Raw genomic sequence first — 21,232 nt, forward strand, 5'->3', positions numbered from 1 at the left:
AGTTTATATAATTTTAAATACGAGTACATGAGAAAAAAAACATAAGATATATAAAGAAAAATCTAAAACAATTATACATTCATACTAATTAAAATTAAATGTTGTTTTTACACGTGTTCAAAAAATTTCTTTAGATTAACATTAAATTTATTTATTGATTTATTATTTTTAATAGTCTTTGGTTCATTGGGAAGATTATTATAATTTTTTACACCTTTGAAGACAATTTGTTAAATAAAATGCTTAGAAATATTTAAAAAGTAAAATTCCATTTTATTTTCACTGTAAATTTAAAAAAGGTGACTTTTATTTTATTGCTGTGATTATTTTGCTATTTTTTCTTTACTAATTAATTTGCAACTTAACTGTGTTAAAACAAAAAACTTTTAGTAGGTTCGACTTCGGCACAGAAATTAAATATTGCTTATTAAACATAATTTAGTTGTTTTTAAAAAAGTACATGATTTACTAAAGGTAATATAAACAAACAAACCTTAAAATTAATGCTCAGTTGAACAAAGTACGTATAGATTTTTTTCTTATCGCTTGAAACTGAGCAAAATGCTTAAACCACGGGATTGGAAGATAAAAGCTTCGGTTACGAAATTTCAAAACAACAATAGGTACGTAACAACTCGTTTTACCATAAAAGCAAAATAGTCTGAATAAATACAGGCGTTTCAATTGTGCGTATAATTTCTTGTTTTACTCGATCACGTTTGAACAATGGCACGAATATTATTCACACCCGCTTGTAATACGTGTTTATATTATGATCAAAATCAGAAATTCGGGGAATTATTCCACGGAAATTGTAATAGTTCACAAAACTACTTAATGAAAATGTTTAATAATCTATACAGGGGTTCTTTAAACCCTGTCACATCCGAAATCACGATGATCAGTATGGGCAAGAAGACATATAAGCATATTAAAAAAAATATTTAGAACAAAGATTTTTTTTAAAAATAAAATATAAAAAAAACAAACGGTTGCCTACTTCTGCAGGGTAGAAGCGAGAGGGGCGTGGCCGCGCGGTCGGTGGTGTATCAGACTCTCCCCTCCCCCTCCTCGTTTCTCCCCTGCAGAAGTAAGCAACCATTTGCTTTTTTTGATATTTTATTTATTAAAAATTTATTCGTTCCAAAAAATTATTTTAATGTGCCAATATGTCTTCTTGCTCATACTGATCATCGTGGTTTCGGATGTGATAGGGTTTAATGAACACCCTGTATATCAGGTTAAGGGAAAAAGTAATTTCGTATTTCACGCCCTTTTTTTTCAGGTATATTTCGTTTATTAATCGGTCACATTGAATCATACGATACGGCGTTGTAAAGGTGTGAGTGTATACTACAAACGCTTCTTAAAGAGTATTGAGCTTGGTCGGTTCAGTCGTGAACTATCGTGAGTACGGAGGTCTCAAAGGAAGAAATTCTATATTTTAATATTTTCTGAAAGGGAAAAACACGTCGAAAGCGACGAATTTTTTTTTCTATGTATACAGGGCCTATACTCTTTCAATCAAAGATAACCGGCGAGGACTGTAAAATAAATGAGCTTGGTTACAGAAGAATGATAAACTCTCGTTCTTTTCATTTCTTTTACGAGTATTTTCCGCTCCTAAATCAAACTTTGAAAGCGATCATTATTATGGTTTGATTGATCCAGACCTTGTTTTGACATCACAGAAAGATGTTTCAAATAATCAACAACAGATTAATTGTCTGTCTCGGTGAAAAATGCGACGTTTTTTATGCTCCACACAAAATTCGAGAAAAGTGACCCGACCCAACGTTTAATTCTAACAAAGATTTTATATTTGGTTCTATTTATGTACTATTATGTACGCATACAATCTTTAGTTTCTATTTTATTATGCATTAATATGCTTTAAAAGGTACAATAACCGCTTAAAAACACATGTACAATTTCGTATTTTTTTGTACAATTTTGCTACTTTGGTATTTTTTATGTTCCTCTAATCTATTTTTTAAAAAAATTATTTTTACCTTAAATTTCAATTATTTTTCAATGCGTCAAACAATCAATAATAATCAATATCACGAGAAAAAAAAACAGCGAAAACAATGTATTTTTTTCTTAAACTTATTTCTTTCAACTTTTTTATTTTATTTTTTTTATCCATTTTAGTAAGCCAACGACTAAAGAGCGAAGGTTTTCTTTGTTTTTTCTCATTCCATGAGCCTAATACAACTTTTGAGACCTATTTCACCAAAAAACAAAAATAGTTTTATTGTACGGAGCGTGACTTACCCTACTGCGGTGCTCATTACAATATTTCTTTGTTCACATGCCATACGTTCATTAAAAAATTTATCTTTGTTATATAAAAAAATATAAAGAGCTCTTTGCAAACTTCGAATGCATGGTTCGATTATTTCGTCCAAGATTGTTAAATTCACCAAAAACATAAAAACGAGTAAACAGGTTTTTATACTTTTTCGGTTTCTTCTCGGAACCACGTAATGCTGTAATGTACATTATTTAAATGAAAAGTAAAAAAAGAAATCTCTTTTCCTAAAAAAAATATGAAAAATGAACAACAGTATGTAAGTTAAATCAAAACATTTAGAAATATGTAAACGAATAATACACACAATGCAGAATAACAAGTTTGTATCACATGATTTCATTAAGATATCGTCGACGGAAATTTGAAATTCTGAAAGGGACATACTGTAAATCGTTTAAAATGGAGAGAAAAAAAATGGGTGTTTCTAATCAAAATGTTTCTTTTTTTGGTGATACCGTGTGTGTTGTCAGATTTGTCAAAACATATTGATAAGAAATACTCATTTTTTTCTCTCTCTATTTTGAATAATTTACACTTTGTCCCTTTCAGAATTTCGAATTTCTTCTAACGAAATATATGTTGGTAGTTACGCTATACGAGTACACATATAGATAAAAATAACGTATTAAATACATGTACTAACTAGACAGCAAATCGTTAGTGTGAGTAAAAACATATTGAAATGAAGGGACAAATGCAAAAACAATAATTAGGATCAAAATGAAAAAAGTAGAACAGTATGACAAATACAAAGTTGAGTCGCAAACATCGCAAGAAAACGCAAAAATAGATAAATGTAGATATTATGTATGATTTTTTTTTATTCACAATTAATTCGCACAGTTATCCAAAAGAAAATTCATGTTAATATCGAATTAACGCGAAAACAAAGGATAAAATGTGTGAAACGTTTAGGATTCCCAATTATTTCCCATCATATAAAATTGATCATTTTTTAATTATTCATTATGAAATTACCTGTCAACTGTTATTTACTCAAAACAAATGGACAATAATTTTATAATTATAATATTTTTGATTGGATCATAAATTATTATTACTGCAGCACAGTATATTTATAGATGGAAGAGTTGATAGAAGGAAGAGACGAATATTTATCGGCCCAATAGAATGGACTTTTTGCATAAAATCCATAAGGATGGTGCAAGCACGCACCCTTGATGTACTCCGCTGGCGACAAACCAAATTGTGTCAACGTCGATTATTCTAGAGTCCGGCATTTGCGATTCGAGTGAAGAGCTTTGATAAGTTTTATAGGCACCTCATATGCTTCTAGTATTTTAGAATGCGTCTTTTTAATCCGAGAAGCACATTGCTATTATTGCTTATGAACTTTTTAGTTTTAGTTTTCCTGTAGAATACAGCGTGTGTTGTGGACATGAACTAGAAATTCACCTGGTTCTGAGAACTTTAGCTATTTCAATGAATCGGGTTGTGGTCCTGTGGCTAGTGTCTCGGACTCACGGACCAAAGGTCCGTGGTTCGAATCCCACTCTACCCCAACTCGATTCCATTTTCTAATAGTGAGTTATTTACAACTCGTTGAAAATGGCCCTCAAAATTAAATATTTGGGTAAATCATAAGAACGCAAATATTTCTTTTTATTAAAAAAAAAAAAAAAAATTAATAATAATTAATAAATCAAAATAAACCTGTATCCAGTGATTTTAAACCAAGTAATTCTTGTAAAAGTTATGTGTTTCAACGAGTAACGAAACGGTTTGGAAACCCGTGATGCATAAATGTATGTTTTTTTTAATATGAAAAATAATACAGACCCAGCGATCGGTAGAACTGCGGATTGGAAGGAGGCAGCGCAAAGGGTGTTTTGAAGTCTGCCCCCTTTGTCCCCCAATCTGTATCTTCTGCTGCGTCAGGATTGAATGTGAACTCTGGCTCGAATGCCACGGAGTCCGCTTCATACTGGTCGTAGTCATATTCCTTGTCCGGAGAAGCGTGCTTGTTGTAGAAGACCGGTTGGATTTGAGGGACGGCCAGAGGGCGAATGTATCGGTCCTCACCGAGCTCGAAGCTCTCCAGACCTCGAGGGAGGTCTCTAGTCTGCCGAGGGAGGATATTCAGCTTACCGGTGCCCTCTGAGAAATAAACGAAAAAAACGAATTAGGCAATGATAAAATAATTGTTTAACCGCCCACAGGGTGCATTCAGTATTCTTCCATGTACATACAAATGTGGGATTTAGCAGATATTTATTTTAAGGTTTCAAGAGATGATCCCAACAATTTTTTTATCTTTTTCAACTGTCGCGAAAACTGTTCAAAGGGAAAAATGTTCAGGCGAAGCATAAATGTGATTAGCATGGCCATTTCATACATTCATATTATGCATTACATTTTGCATAAGTTACAACAACAAAACAGTGTTACAAACGTTTATCCTACTTAACCGTTCCCTCACTAAGCATCAACAATTACACATGATCTGAACGGGGGGACCAAACGACCCCAGCGCGTACTAGTATATGGCATCAGGAGAATAAAACGTCGGAAGTGTTTATGACCGTACAATAATTAATTATTTTTTTCATGTGCACATATTTGTCAGTTGCCTTCTGTACGCCGATGACGCAGTCCTCCTAGCTGACAGCGAAGAGGAAGTGCAATCCTTGGTTACAAAGGTTTACGAAGTGTGCAAGGAGAGTGATTTGCTAATGAATGTGCAAAAGTCGAACGTCATGGTCTTGAAAGAAATGTAACTATGACTGAATGTAAGATTGTAGTAAATGGAGATAGTTTGAAACAGGTCGAAGAATTTGTATATCTGGGTAGTATGTTTACTAGAGATGGAAATATGGACAAGGATATTGAAAGGAGGGTTAGTGCCGGTAACAGAGTTAATGGTGCCTTAAAGTCTGTCGTAGCAAATAAGTGTCTATCGCAAGAGGCTAAATTAGCAGTTCATAATGGAGTTCTGGTACCAACCCTAATGTATGGAAGCGAAGCATGGAGTTGGAAAAAAAGGGACGAAAGTAGACTGAATGCTGTTGAAATGCGATCCCTCAGGCGAATGTGCGGAAAAACAATGTATGATAGGTGCCCTAATGTCGAAATTAGAGCAGAATGCAAGGCTGAGTTAAGCATTATCGACAAAATTACGAAAGGTCTTTTGCGATGGTTCGGTCATGTGGAGCGAATGAATGATGAAAGATCGGCTAAAAAGATTTATGATGCGAATGTGTCTGGTTGTAGAAGTCGAGGAAGGCCGAGAAAGACATGGCATGATCAAGTACAACAAATTCTTGAAAGTGGTCATGTGAAAAGTCGGAATAATCGACGTGCGTGCATGAGAAGATGTATGAATGTGAAGGAAGCAAAGGAAGTGTGCCAGGACAGAGTGGTGTGGCGTTCTATCCTCTCTGCCTACCCCTCCGGGGAAATGGCGTGATGGTTAGTTAGTTAGTTAGTGTATTTTATTCATTTTTGTTAGTTTGCCGAATGCTTATGTAGATAAAGTGAAATTGACCAAATCGGTCTATGGGGGATTCGATTCCCCCCTTCGGTCCGGCTAGGTTAAAGAACACAACTTTAATTCCGACAGGGTACTTAAACAATATAAAATAAACGTTAGTAACACAAAATATTTTTGATGTCATGATAATTTGCAACGAAGTGTTTCGTAGTAATTTTAGCTTGAAACAGTAACGTTAAAACTTTTTGTAGAGTTCTGTTTTATTTTTTTCAAAATACCAAGTTATGCAACGAATTCTTGATACATGTTTTCGTGTTGTAGCTTGGGATTCTGAAGCATCCCTTACTGAGTACTTTGTTTTGATCACAGTGTAAATCGTATTTAGACCGATATTTTAGGCAAGGTAAAAATTACAAAAAGTCCACATACGAGATAAATAAACACATAAAATGCGAAAATACTTATTTTAAATATTCGTTGGCTGTGTTTTTATTTTGGACTGCCATACTGTGTCGCAGGCGTTTTCAACTATCGTGGTTTTCTCAGTTAGTAAAAGTCCTTATTGGGAGGTGCAAGAAGTAACCTCAAAACGGTCGACGTATAATTATAAATGAAAGTGGTTCATAAACAAATAAGCGAAAAATAACGGCACAAATAAAACAATCTTGATATTAAAAACAGTTAATAATTAATGATGAGTTTTTTTTATATGAAGGAATAGTCTAGGTATTTACAGCGATTGGCTGATTTGATTTTTTGTTAATAATATTATTATTTTTTTTATTTTTTTTAAACGGTGGTTTAAAAATAGTGGTGACCACCATTTTTTTTACCACCGTGCATGAAAAAAAATATTTTTATGGCCTAAGGCCAATTTGAGATTTTACGGCCTAGTCTTAAGAACACGTCTCATCAGTTAAGTTGTTCGGGTTGAAAAGGAAACCCGAAGCAGTCAGTGGCCATTAGTATTTAACAAATTCGAAAATACGTGATTTTTTTGGAATGTGGAAAAACAGAGGTTTGTGATTGAACTCGTTAATGTAGAAGTGTGGCAATTTGCGACGTAATAATTGTTGTTTTTGAGTTAGTTGAAGGTTTTAATTTTTTTTGTGCATTTTACAGAAATCATGCGATACAATTGTATGCTCCATTTTTCTTCGCAAAAAAATGTTTTCTGGTAAATCAATACTTTTTCATTATAATCAAGACTATTTTGAGTTTTTCCTAATGTTTGTAGACAATTTGGTTAACTAAACAAACTGACCCGAGACAAATAAAAATTAATCAGGCATTGTCCGGTGGTAAAAAGATTCAGTCAGATAAATCTCACCTGCATCAAAAAAGGTTTTAGCTCACAAAAATCAACTGATGGATGAGTTGAAGAAATATTGATATTCAAACCATACACAGTGTGTAAAGTGGCAACTTAAGCTAGCCAATGACAGGTCATTAGCTCTGTAAATGCCTAGACTTCCATATTTATTTCTCTAAAATGTTCTTCATTTCGGTTGTCATATGTTTCTCATTGTAATATGAACCCATTCTACCCTTCTAAGGGTTTTTTTACATTACTGTTGAGATATATGTCTACTAGTGAATATTGTGAAGCTGCGTGTTAGTCATGTTTCTAAAAAATGTTTGCTATTATCTGTCGCTTCTTATAGTTATATTACAATAGACTAGCGGAGCCGACAGACGTTGTTCTGCCCGAGCGTTGGCTTGCCTGCTATTAGCTGGTTCAGCAAACGCAAAATCTCGAAAAAATCGAATTTTCGATAAACTGTATACTAAGTGACATTTGACATTGAGATCGCAGTGCCACCTACCGGATCCAATTGTTAATCTAAACCATCCAAACACACAAAAAAAATTGCATCAAAATATGTCAAGCCGTTTAGGAGTTCAGTGACATACACGAGAACATAATAATTATAACATAACCAAATCAATAAAGAAATAAAAACACACGTTTTTAATTATGGCCTTTTTTTAGCTATTTACAAATTCGTATTTTCGCTCATTCGCTCATGTCCTTGTCGTGCTCAAATATAAATCGTGCAAAAATCACTACACTAGTGCCATAATCTAGGGAGAAAATACGTGTTAATGAAGAAAAGTCAGACTGCGTTTTACCCTAAGCCCTCTAAAATTATGCATTCTCCTCGAATGCAACCCTAGTAGATCGATGAATAAAATATTTACGCTTCTAACTAATTTTTTACATGTTAGACAGAATAATTATATGTATATATATATATATAGATGAATGCGCGTTCTCATTGCTTTATCTGTTAATTTAAATATAAACATACTTTGTTGACATTATTTTTAAAATACGTATGGTATTCTCGTGGATACGTTATTTTTTATTTTAAAGTTTGTGAGCCTCTTTCTTTCTTTCCCTTTTTGTTAATGCACTTGCATCAGCAAATGAAAGCTAATGGTAGAAGAAATCAAACGAAAATGGACCTTTTGAATACGTGGCACCGTTTAGTGTAGGGCCTGCATTGAATAGAACAATTATTATAACACGTATAGAATGTTTCGAGAAAATTTACAAAATTAAAAAAAAAAATAGGTTGCAAAAATACTTACAGACAAAATTAAGACGATATTCGCCCCACATAGCTAAATGGGGTTTAAAAAAACCCGTAAAAAAATATCAAAGTCTTATCGTTTTTTCAATACACGATATTTCATCGTGTGTATTGATCCCTAATTTAAATAATTAAATACAAAAGAAAAGTATAAACCATATATAATACTGATGTAATAACGTATATTTACATATAAGTTATTAATTAAAAAATACTTGGTACATTTCCACTTATTATCCGCCAACACATGTTTCAATAATTTGTCTCACTCTGTTCCATTAAAATATTGCGTGTGTATATTTCATCGTGTATATTGATCCCTAATTTAAATAATTAAATACAAAAGAAAAGTATAAACCATATATAATACTGATGTAATAACGTATATTTACATATAATTATTAATTAAAAAATACTTGGTACACCTCCACTAATTTATTTGACCAATTAGCGCTTTCACCCTCTAATGGGCATCTTCAGACTGGTGAATATTATACAGTGTGAGGATAACTTATATAAAACTAAATATTATCTTAAGTGTAGGTACATTAAAAAAAAAATAGTTGAAAAAGATACAACACGCAATATTTTAATGGAACAGAGTGAGAAAAATTATTGAAGCATGTGTTGGCGGATAATAAGTGGAAATGTACCAAGTATTTTTTAATTAATAACTTATACATAAATATAAGTTATTACATCATTACAATGGAATTCCATCAAGAATTGTCAATAAATAATTTAAATAAAATATGTTTAATACCATCAGATTGAGATTTAACGTGTAATTTTATAAAAAAAGATTTTTCACGTGATTTGACGCGAATCACAAAAAAATCCTCATTACATTAGTTAAGCAAATATCGAGATTTGAAAAATGATCCTTAATTTTGTTGATTTTTTTATTGAAATGTCGACACAATTTGTCCTTTACCTGCCTACATATTATATTTTACTCCTTACAATAAAATAATGCAACAAAGCCGTGTTATCAATTTACACCGGAAAATGATATGAGTCACTTGTGGTGGGATTGTAAACTAATTCAAATCTAAAGGTACAGTTTAAAATTATACAAATGTGGGACGAAAATGAATATAATATTGTATTTTAATAACAAAATATATTTTAGAATTCAAACTCAGTAGATCAGGGCCCGCGTTATTATTGGAAGTTCACAGTTTTTTTTATTTTTTTTATTTATTTACAATTTTAAAAAACCCGTTAGGGTTACATTAGAAATTTAATATTGTCTAGTCATTTTATGTCTCGTCTAGTCTAGTTAGTTCAGTCATCATGTGCTTTTTCAGATTGATTTTAAATTTGTCTCCCGTAAAAGTTTTCAAGTAGTAAGGTGGTTCGTTGTAGTGTTTAAGTCCATTATGTAGTATTTTTGACTGTCCTGTGTTTGTCTTTGCTTTTTCAATATGATAGTGTTGTTGTTGTCTGGTGTTATATTTGTGTATGTCAGCATTTTTGACTAATATTATGTCGTCGTCTTGTATGTTTCCCAGTGTTATTTTGTGCACAATTTTTAAGGTCTCAATTTTAGTCAAGTAGTTTATGTCAAACTGGTGTGTTTTTTTGTACAGTTCAGTCGTAGAGGTCAGATAGGGTAGGTTGTATGTTAGTTTAAGAATTTCATTTTGTTGTCTTTGTATTCTTGTTATGTCTGTCTTGTTTCCAGTTCCCCAGAAGGCGATCATGTAACTCAATTTACTTTTGACATAGGCTTCGTACATCATAATTTTTTCCTTTCTCGGTATAAAATCTTTAATTTTGTAGAAGAGGCTATGTAGTGATGCCATTACTTTCTTATTATCATTACGTTATCTTCAAATATAAAATTAAATCAACAATGTTTTGTATGTCCAAATGCTTGCAAACTGGCTGAATTTCCTCCCTAGGGAGTTATTCATATTTAAATTTATTTGAACAGAGAGGGGAAACATTTTTGAAAAGGGAATATGGAAGTCTAGGCATTTACAGGGCTTATTACCTGTCATTGGCTGGTATACTGGATGGTTTACTTCACAAAAGTCAGCAGATGGAACAGTTGAGAAAATGTGGATGTTCAAACATGGGCAGAATGTTGAATGTTACACAGTGTGTAAAGTCCAGCCAATGAAAGGTCATAAGCCCTGTAAAAGCCTAGACTTTTAAATTCCCTTTTAATTTTTTTTCCTTCTCTGTTGAAATAAATTTAAATAAAAAGTAAAAATGAATATTCATTTAAAATTGCATTAAAAAAATAATAACGAACCGACATAGACAACATTATAAAAATTTACATACAAATATGACCATACATTTTCGTAAAGAAAATTTAATTTCAATTTCTAGAAGACAATCATTAAAATTATTACTTAAAAGAAATTAACAATTAACCTCAATTGTCTACAACGTAAAATCAATTTTTCTCGAGAAAAAAGATTTCAAAGCTACACAAGCTTCTTTTTCAAGGTATAACTTCTTACTGGATAGTGGTAATATTTAAACACTGTTTAGATATAAAATAATCATAATAATAATAAAGACACTGGATTAAAAGATTTTCATGTTGAAAATAAGATATTTAAATAAGACAACTTGAAAGTCTTCAAAAGAGCAATTTATAATAAGAAGACAAAAAAGTAACAGAATAAACAATATTTACTTTAGTCCACTCCTGTCTAGTTTTAAAAATCGTATTCATCGCACTCCACACTTCCCACATTGACAACAACAACATGATAAAAATACTTGACTTATTAGATTCATATGTTTTGATTGAATATTTAGTAAGCACTGGTAAAATAAAATTGGAAATAGATCATTAGAAAATTATACCGTGATAAAGAAGCTTGTGTAGTTTTGAAACCGGACGGTATGAAAGATTAAAAAATATTGTTAAAATCAAAATTCATTTTATTTTATTTAATATACACATTTTTCTTCGTAAAATTTAATTGTACTTGATAGACAATTTATTATGACTTTATTTACTTTTCATTGTAATCAGGCCCGTGAACCTAATTAAGGAAAGCGATTCGAGCGACAAATAAAACAAACTTCAAATTAGCGATGCGGACAAAAGGCAGAACTTGCCAACTACCCTTCTGACTATTCACTTTTGATGATATTAATTTAATAGGCAGGCACCATTTCTCAGTCGACATCTTAATACCTTCATAATACCGAGCCTTATAGCACAGAGTTCAAGAACTTAATTAATTAATATTCAATTAATTGATCGGAATCCACTGTTCACAGAAAGCGTACATACATGTTTTACGTTATTAAAATTTATGAGTTATTTATTTATTTAGAGAACCCTTTTAATACCCTTTCACCGCTTTAATTTTATTACCCCCTCTTTCACAGTTGTAGCTGCCCGGTTGTGGAATAATTTACCCACTAATGTTAGTAATGCCCCTTTCTTTATCAACATTGAAATGTCACTTTCTAAATATTTGATTTGTTCCTTTCTCATTTTTCGTTCCTTCCCATCTCCTCTCCTCTTCATAGAAGAGCGTGATTTTTTTTAGTTAATTTTAGTTTTTAATTTTGTAAAATTTAAAGATTCAGTATAATTCCTTAGAATATGTTCATTGTCCATGTACTTGTAATTTTCTCTAACTGAACGGTTTGGGTAGGTAGGAAGAAAAAGAATATTGCGAATATTTTTAAAATAAAATTTTGAGAAACGTTGTTTGCCGATTGCACCTGGGTAGGTATTCTGAATGAATTTGTAGGCGAAGAAATCGCTCGGTTAGCGTGTATTTAGTAAGAAACTACGCGTTAAAAATGCGTTTTCTACGCGCGCTTTTGCGTTTAAAATACCACCCCACATCTAATCACTCTTTAACTTAGCTCCCTGACGTCGCAAATTTGTCCTGGTGTAAAACAACTCATATATCTCTTTAATGAGAATGTATTTGATCTAACTAATCTATAATTGTACCGTCAAGTGGGTATAAATTGCACCATGGGTAATACTTTGCACCACCTTCTGTAAAGAAATTATGGAACTTGTCATTTCTGATACATGTCATTTGTCATTCTACTTTCTATCGTTTCTGATAGGCGGCACTGCAATCTACATTTAAGTTCATTGAAGTAACAGTCGGTCGCCATTGCTTCGATGTGTTTTGCCTTTCCGAACGTGGAGAAGTTTTCTGTCTGAAAATTGTGCCCATAAATATCCAGTGTAATCAGTACACCGAAACAAGTTACAACAAGTGAGTGATCTCTAAACTGATTCGTATCGACCACATTTGGGGTTAAATCGACCTGGTGCAAAATATCCACAAAGGGCCATGGTTAATTAATTTGATCAAAACTCTTATAACGGCCAATACAGCTTGACATTTTTACTAAATGTCTATAGGTTTTGTGTACCTACATAACTCCTGATGGTATATTCTTTTTTAAAATGCCACGAACACATAAATGGCGGCCTGGTGCCCGACGATACTGCGATTTCACATCGGAGAGACTGGAGCACTGTTTGGAGGCTATTCAAAATGGTACAAAGAGTAAAAAAAAACTAAAGAAATTTTCGAAATCCTCGGAAGGACTTTTAGCTATAAGGGAAAACCTTCAAAATTTGACAAGGGCGAAGAGCAATCTTTCGTGAACTGCATAGTAGACATGAGTGAGTACGGTTTCCCGATGAGTGCTTTTAATCTTCGCTACATTATAAAAGCCTATTTGGATAGAATAGGCAGAACAGTACGAATATTTAAGAAAAACGTACCAGGCTCTGAATGGATAAGATCTTTTTTGCAAAGGCATAAAACCTTGACTGTTCGCTTGGCTTCAAATATAAAATTAAACTAAATCAAGTAAAATAATTAAATATATATTTTATGAGAATGCATTAAATTTGATTTAACTAATCATTGTCAGTACATATTATATCGTTTTTGAGTAGTTTCGATCATTTTTAAGTAATTAGTTTAAAAAAATGACTCCTGGGGATTACTTTTGCGTAGAGCTGTCACCCGTTTGATTTTGTAAAATTACTACTCCTTTACAAACGTCAATATTATAATTATAATAGCACGTATTTTTTTTTCCAATATTTTTGTTGTTTGATTATAATGTGGAAAAATATCAACTTTTCTATATTGATATTCCTAGACAGCAAAAAAAAAACAAGAAAAATACGTAATTGTGTTCAAGCTAAAAATAACAAAATTAAAAAAAAAATGACGAAAATCTCCACAAAATGAATGTTCAGGGATCAAGGATCTTTGCTCCGCTCTTTTTAAGTCCCCGATAGAATCCTTAACGACATGAAATCACCGCCTTAGGATATTCTAACAATACAGAATTTATAAAATATTGTTTAATCTGAGAAACTGTTAATTTATTATTAATCGTTAGCGTTTACGGAGGAGTTTCATTTGTCATTTTTTTTCTTTTATAAAAACATACGTTTTATTTTATTTCCAGGTTTTTCAACTGCAGTAAAACTCCAAGTTTTCGTATTTATTAGTGCCAGACGTTATAACATAAAAACTTACTTAAACATGTCCAGCAGAGTTGATTGCTTTGACGAAGAAACGAGGCGGCCGCCAGCGCCCTTTTTTATTTCTTAATAAACACCTTTATTTTTTATTTCCTAGGCCGCGATTATGATGGGAATCTACAACCGTCATACCTTCACCATGATGGTATAGTTGAAGATTACGAAGACACACTACCGATCCCTCACCTTCAAGTTTTCGGTATGTACATCGATATGTAACAAGGGGAAGCGTACGTCACGGTACACAAATCTACGCACTAAAGTGACATAGCTTTATTATGGCGTCATAGTTAAAGGTAAATTCTCCGGAGCGATTACGAAGATACACTAACGATCCCCCCTTTCAAGTTTTTATGTAAGTACATCGGTTTGTAGCAAAGGGTCTAGTACCCCTCGATACGCATATCTACGCATTGAAAGTGGCAAAATTTATTCCACCGAGTAATTTTTCCTTTAATTACGATTTATGTAAATTTTTAGTCTATTTGAGGTTGGCACTTTTTTTTCTTGAAAGCCTATTAAAAATATGAAAGAGAAATAAGTACATTTTGAAGTAGAAATAAATTCTGGGATAACTGTCGGCTTTGAAAACGAACGCCTAGATGCACAAATAATGTGGCTACTTTCTGCACTATTAACATATAAGAGCATCTAGGCGTAAAAATCGGTATTCCTGTATCTCCAGTTAAGATGTCTAAGAAATGTCCATTGAATTTTCTCGAACCTTTCTTTATGTGTGACATATTGTGGAGACTCGATAAACGAAGTTCTACTGTAATCGTTAAAATCTTATTCCAAAAGAGAGAAGAGTTGAGAGAATAGATATAGAGATTACAAGTGGCAAGAAGTCCGCCATTTAACCTTATAAGTGTACCTGCGTAAGTTGTTTTATTATATTGCTTTTAACACAACATCCATATGGATTACGAAAATAGAGTTAACTTTTCTAAATCCATTTCTCATATTTTTATCGGTATTCCTAGTATGTGATATTTTCCTATTACAGGTTACCGACGAACACACTTACACACTTTCGTACATAAATATCGATTTAACTTATGCCGTCTCGATATGTACCGATAAAGATAGTATTTATAATCTCGGCCTAGCTTAGATTAGGTTTGTATCTATTTTATTAGTTTTTTATTTTATTTACTGGGGATAGATAGTTATTATATGTAAAACAATATAAGAAACAAAATATACAGAGAACAAAACCAATGACAAATATCCACAGAAATACATGGAAAATACACATAAATCGACTTCTCTGCGTGTGTAAAATATGTTTTAGAAATTAGTTTTGAAGGATAACTGGATATGTATGCGTATATTATTGCACAAGTGTCAAAAATATTTCAAATATGAAGGATTATATATAAAATAAGATTTCATCATTACGAAATGGAATTTAAATGTTAATTTATTACAATCAAAGGAATCAATAAGGAGAAAGTTCATATTATACCCGCGAGCAGAACATATAAGTGGAGAGTTCTGGGCATAGTTCGCACGAACTGCTGAACCAATAAACCATTAATATTTCTATTAACTATTTATTTTGTACATAATATTATGTTATGTCAAAAACTATGTACCACATAAGTGCGTGCCAGGGGCAAATCGTCTGTATAAGAGATTATGCTCAGCTAACCAATATATTTGACTACCGATAATAATGTTAAATATAAGTTATATTTATGGTAAAATAAATTAAATGCTAGTGGTTATTTATTATAACCGTCACCGTTCGAATATTCCTCCAAATGTAAATATTATAAATATCAATAAGCGCGCCCAGCGCCCAGCCCGTTCCTAGAAAATCAATGAAGTAGCAGATTACTTCAGCATACTGTATTTAAATTCGTATAATCCTGTTGCAGTTATTTCCTTATTAAGTAAGCTTGCAGATTTCATATATTATTTTTCGATTGTGTATTTAAAAAAATAATATATGAAACATGATTATACAGTTTACATCACATAGGACGTGTGGCGCTCAACGCGGCAATTTTTGCCATTATTCATTTCAATCATAATGAAAACAACAGCTACTAAATGTCTTTGTGGTATTTTTTAATAACCTTTAGTACAAGTGTTGTATTTATTAAAATAGTGCAAAACATAGCTACATATAGCATATCGTGAAATTAAAAATAATTGAAGCAGATAACATAATCCGTGGAGATGATGTTTACAAAACTACAGAAAAAAAAAAACATTTATTATTATTTATATGTACATATGTAGGAACCAATTTATGAACGTTTTTTTGTTGATTACATACAAAAAAAAATGCTGCTCGCTACTGGTATGTACATATTATGTACAAGTCGGAATATGGGAATGCGTAATATCATATATATGTATATGCTACACGTTCCTTATTCAAACAATTTTAGCAATAAATTATGTTGTGAATCGGAATAAATTCACGGGAAGTAATATTTGGGCTCTTTCGAGATACCGAGAATCTCCTTATAAATATGTACAATGTACATAAGGATATTTTTCTTTCATACGATTATTTCTACTTAAACTCTGTACTCAACGTACGTTCGACGAGTAAAGGATTCTCGGTACTCGGAACATACACAAATCTCCAAATGGACTGTTTTATATGCAAAAAAATAAACAGTAGAGTCAACAATGTTTAGAGTATATCTAAATTTCCTCCCAGGGAGTTGTTAAGATCCAAATTTAGGAATAATGGTGAATATTATCCAGCGTGTAAAGTGGTCACTTAAACAGCCCACGGCGTACGTGCCTAGAATTTTATACTCCCTTCTCAAAAATATTTTCCCTCTGTGTTGCAATAAATTGAGTTTTTTTTCCAAATTTTTAAAACATACATTTTTAATGTACAGAACATTGATTTTAAAAATCTTGATATTATGTTAAACTATTTCACCGTAGGAGTAGGCAGAGAGAATGGACCGCCACACACGTCTATCCTGGCATACATTTCTAGCTTCTTCCTCATTCATACATGCCCTTAGGTTCTGTCTGCTTTTGATATGACCAGACTTCATATTTTGGTTTATCTGATCATGCCACGTCTTCCTTGGTCGTCCTCGTCGCACATTATTCTCACCTTCATTTTTGCCATATATACATGTTTCGCTATTCTATCGTCGTCCATTTGTTCTACATGACCAAACCATCTCAGAGACCCTTTCTTGATCTTATCAATTATACTTGACTTAGATTTACACGCTCGCCTGATTTTATCATTCGTAACCCTGTCGTACATTGATTTCCCACGCATTCGTCGAAGAGATTGCATTTCAACCACGTTTACCCGGCTTTTATCCTTCCTCTGCCAGTTCCATGTTTCACTTCCATACATAAGTGTTGGGTCCAAAACTCCGTTGAGCACTGCCAGTTTAGCTTCGATTGACATATTTTTATTAGCAATTACTGTGCTTAGTGTGTTGTTCATTTTGTTGCCTGAATTCACTCTCCTTTCAACATCTCTTTCGACTCATCCATTTCTTGAAAACATGCTCCCCAGATACACAAATTCTTCTATTTGTTCACTGTATATTGGCCACTCAAACCAGCCTTTGAGAGGTCATACGCCCTGTAAATGCCTAGATTTCCATATTCTATTCTCTGAAATGTTCTCCATCTCTATCGTCATAATCGTTCCACATCTGCTCCCTAGTTGGAGCACATGGTGTGTAAAAAGTGAGCTCGAAACCCGATAATGGGAAAGAAATAGTGTCGGGCGGTCTGTTTTAATCTGGTTTTAATGTAATTAATTGAATCGGCATTAACTTTGTAGAATAACATGGTTAAATATATCCATCTTCCATCTTCTATCTTTATATATATCTATCTATCTATATATATATAAATTAATCGCCGTGTTGTGTTTTGCAAAAAATCGAAAATGGCTTGACAGATTTACGAGCGGCTTTTTGCAAATTTTTCTCATTTTCGTCCTCAAGGTTTACATCTTCGATGTATTGAGTAGAAAAAAAGTTTGAAGCATATATGCGTTTTCATCAATTTTCCAGGGTTGCATTCGTCTAAAATGCATAATATTGAAAAATTAGAGGATGTTGTTTTTTTTTTATCAAAAATGTTTGTATTTTAACGTTTACAAACAACAATTATTTTTAATAGATACTGAATTTTCTCAAAATTTCTTAATTTCTACATATCAACTTATTTTTAATGGATTTTTAGTAATGCAGTAATAATTTTAAATGACTTTTAATACATTTTTGAAAAACGAATTCTTACACGAAATGCACCACTGTTTGTAAGTAAAGCAAAGTTTTTTTGCCTTTATTAGTGCGTTCTACCAAAACATGATAACATCGGCCATTTGCGGAAATAATACTATATTTAAAAATCAATTATTTTATGTTTTGGAATTTAACCACAAACAAGTACCTCGGTACCTACTTAAATTCAATATTTGAATATTAATATTTTTTAGTTTTGGAATTAAATCAAAAACAAGTATTTAGGTACCTACTTATCAATAAAAAGTCTTTTCCCTTTTATCCAGACAGTTTTTACACGCTTTTATAATTAATAAAACGTGGTCTAAAAAGCTATGAATTATATATTCGCCCTGTTTTTATTATCATCTGTCAATGCCTGGAATGCGGAAAGTAAAGGGAAGGGGCACAAATTTTACGGGAGGTTGAAAGAAGTATAATGCACAACAATTTTATACGAGTATTATATCATGCACGCGTCCTTTTAATTTATATTTATGGAATTGCCAACAATAAAATAAACGCATCACTCGTGGACTCCTGAGACTAAATTTATTGCCAACCTACGAAACGTCGTTTTTGAGATAGCAAGTTTTGCAAATGAAATTTATAAAATAAATGATTTATTATTAAAACTTTCATAAAGACTAAAACGGTTTTTGAAAAATCCTCTATATGTGTGGTGTGTTAAATCCGATATTCTTCCCGAGCGAAAATACATAATTATTGTTTTACAGAAGCTCAATGGAGCTGTAAAACAGAAGCTCAATGCCATTAAAATAATGCTATTCATTTATAGTCTTATTTGCGTACAATACTATACTTTTGAATTTAGAAGAAAACGACACTTGTTAATGAGGAAATTCAGTGGTTTAAAAAAAATAATATTTGTTAATAGACTGTTAAACTAAGTCAAAAATTTTTTTTTTTAACTTTTACATATCGTATTATCGGCGCTACGATTTTTCAAAGTTTTGTATTTCTGAAATAACTCCGCGTGTAACGTCAGAGGTTCATTTCCGCTTATTCTCATTCAGTTCTTCCCATTGGTCCAGAAGCGACAAGCAGACCGGAAATCTTCCATAGCTCTTAGATTATAGGTTGATTCACATGAACCAGTGACGTCATTTAAAGTAGTGCGTTTTTATCAAAATATTTATTATTATTTTTTCTGTACATTTTCAAGAAACTTTGCCGTACAATTTAATGCTCTAATTTTTACCACGTGTAAGAAAACATTTTTTGTATCCAATTTCCCGTAGGGCTGAAGTTCCTCATTGCTGGAAATCAAAATATCGATCACGCGCATTAAAGCAGCATTAACAGCACTAATAGCAAGAGTTAATCGGGAGTGAAAGGCAGGAGCGGGGTTCCAAAACATTTAGGGTAAATTAATGTAGTCATTCAACAAAATACAATGATTTAATCTGTCAATTTCCAATGGTCAGTTTGTTGATACAAATTCACACGAATTCCAGACAAAAGCATATTGCGTAGTGAAATAGCTCAATCAATTTACGAACTGTACTGCCTAGACAATTATATGACTCTGAAACGCCAAAATCTCTCTATAACGGTTAATACTGGTTTAATATATTAAAATAAAAGAAAATTGCTTTGTTTTTATTAACCACTTATATTTTTTATAATTTGACAACCAACTAGTTTCGGCAATAGTATGCCTTCTTCAGGGCTAATTACAAACCAACATAACATAAATAAAATTTTCACAGTGAAGGTAGATTGGGCGTGGCTACGGGGGTAGAGAAGAGAGGGGGTTTGTGTGTGGATTTAGAGAGAGGAAACATTTTTTTTATAAATATATTAAATAATAATGTTCCATAAAGTAAGTGCTTCAAACATCAAACATAATAATGGTTTAATCTGTAAATTTTAACTGATCAGTTTGTTGATAAAAATTCACACGGATTCCAGACCAAAGCATATTGCGTAGTGAAATAGTCCAATCAATGTACGAACTATACTGACTAGACAATTATATGATTCTGAAACGCCAGTTCTCTCTATAACAATAAGTAATGATTCAATCTGTAAAATTTCGACTATATGGTCAGTTTGTTGATACAAATTCACACGGATTCCGGACAAAAGCATATTGCGTAAAATAGCTCAATACTGACTAGACAGTTAGGTAAATCTGAAACGCCAAGTTCTTTCTATAACAGTAAATAATGGTTTAATCTGTAAATTTTACCTAGTCAGTTTGTTGATACAAATTCACACGGATTCCGGACAAAAGCATATTGCGTAAAATAGCTCGATACTGACTAGACAATTAGGTAAATCTAAAACGCCAAGTTCTCTCTATAACAGTAAATAATGGTTTGATCGGTAGATTTCAACTATATGGTCAGTTTGTTGATACAAATTCACACGGATTACAGACAAAAGCATATTGCGTAAAATAGCTCAATACTGACTAGACAATTAGGTAAATCTAAAACGCCAAGTTCTCTCTTAAACAGTAAATAATGGTTTGATCGGTAGATTTCAACTATATGGTCAGTTTGTTGATACAAATTCACACGGATTACAGACAAAAGCATATTGCGTAAAATAGCTCAATACTGACTAGACAATTAGGTAAATCTAAAACGCCAAGTTCTCTCTTAAACAGTAAATAATGGTTTGATCGGTAGATTTCAACTATATGGTCAGTTTGTTGATACAAATTCACACGGATTACAGACAAAAGCATATTGCGTAAAATAGCTCAATACTGACTAGACAATTAGGTAAATCTAAAACGCCAAGTTCTCTCTATAACAGTAAATAATGGTTTGATCGGTAGATTTCAACTATATGGTCAGTTTATTGATACAAATTCACACGGATTCCGGACAAAAGCATATTGCGTAAAATAGCTCAATACCGACTAGACAGTTAGGTAAATCTAAAACGCCAAGTTCTCTTTATAAAAATCAATTATCATTTATCGGTTGTACATAGTTTTGATCATGATAACGACAAAATTTTATGCATTTGGAAAATTTCGCTTAGATAATTCGAGTTATTGACATATCAACGAGATCGTCAAATCTTTAAGCGACTTATTGTAATATCGGGTTCAGATATGATAGTAAAAATTTAATCAGA

At 32.3% G+C, this 21,232-nt stretch overlaps 1 protein-coding gene across 2 annotated transcripts in view; it reads right to left on the reverse strand.

Moving 5' to 3' along the window:
* Positions 1-21,232, reverse strand: part of LOC148276543 (uncharacterized) — an 86,202-nt gene that overhangs the window by 11,764 nt on the left and 53,206 nt on the right. For both annotated transcript variants that reach the window (XM_088234119.1, XM_088234120.1), the window contains exon 2: positions 4,118-4,435. In XM_088234119.1, coding sequence (XP_088090245.1) covers positions 4,118-4,435 — 318 coding nt within the window. The remainder of the gene's footprint in view (positions 1-4,117; positions 4,436-21,232) is intronic.

Source organism: Micrasema longulum, unplaced genomic scaffold (genome assembly GCF_059751315.1).
Source record: "Micrasema longulum isolate JH-2025_06_02 unplaced genomic scaffold, ASM5975131v1 h1tg001205l, whole genome shotgun sequence".
Taxonomy (NCBI): Eukaryota; Metazoa; Arthropoda; class Insecta; order Trichoptera; family Brachycentridae; genus Micrasema; species Micrasema longulum.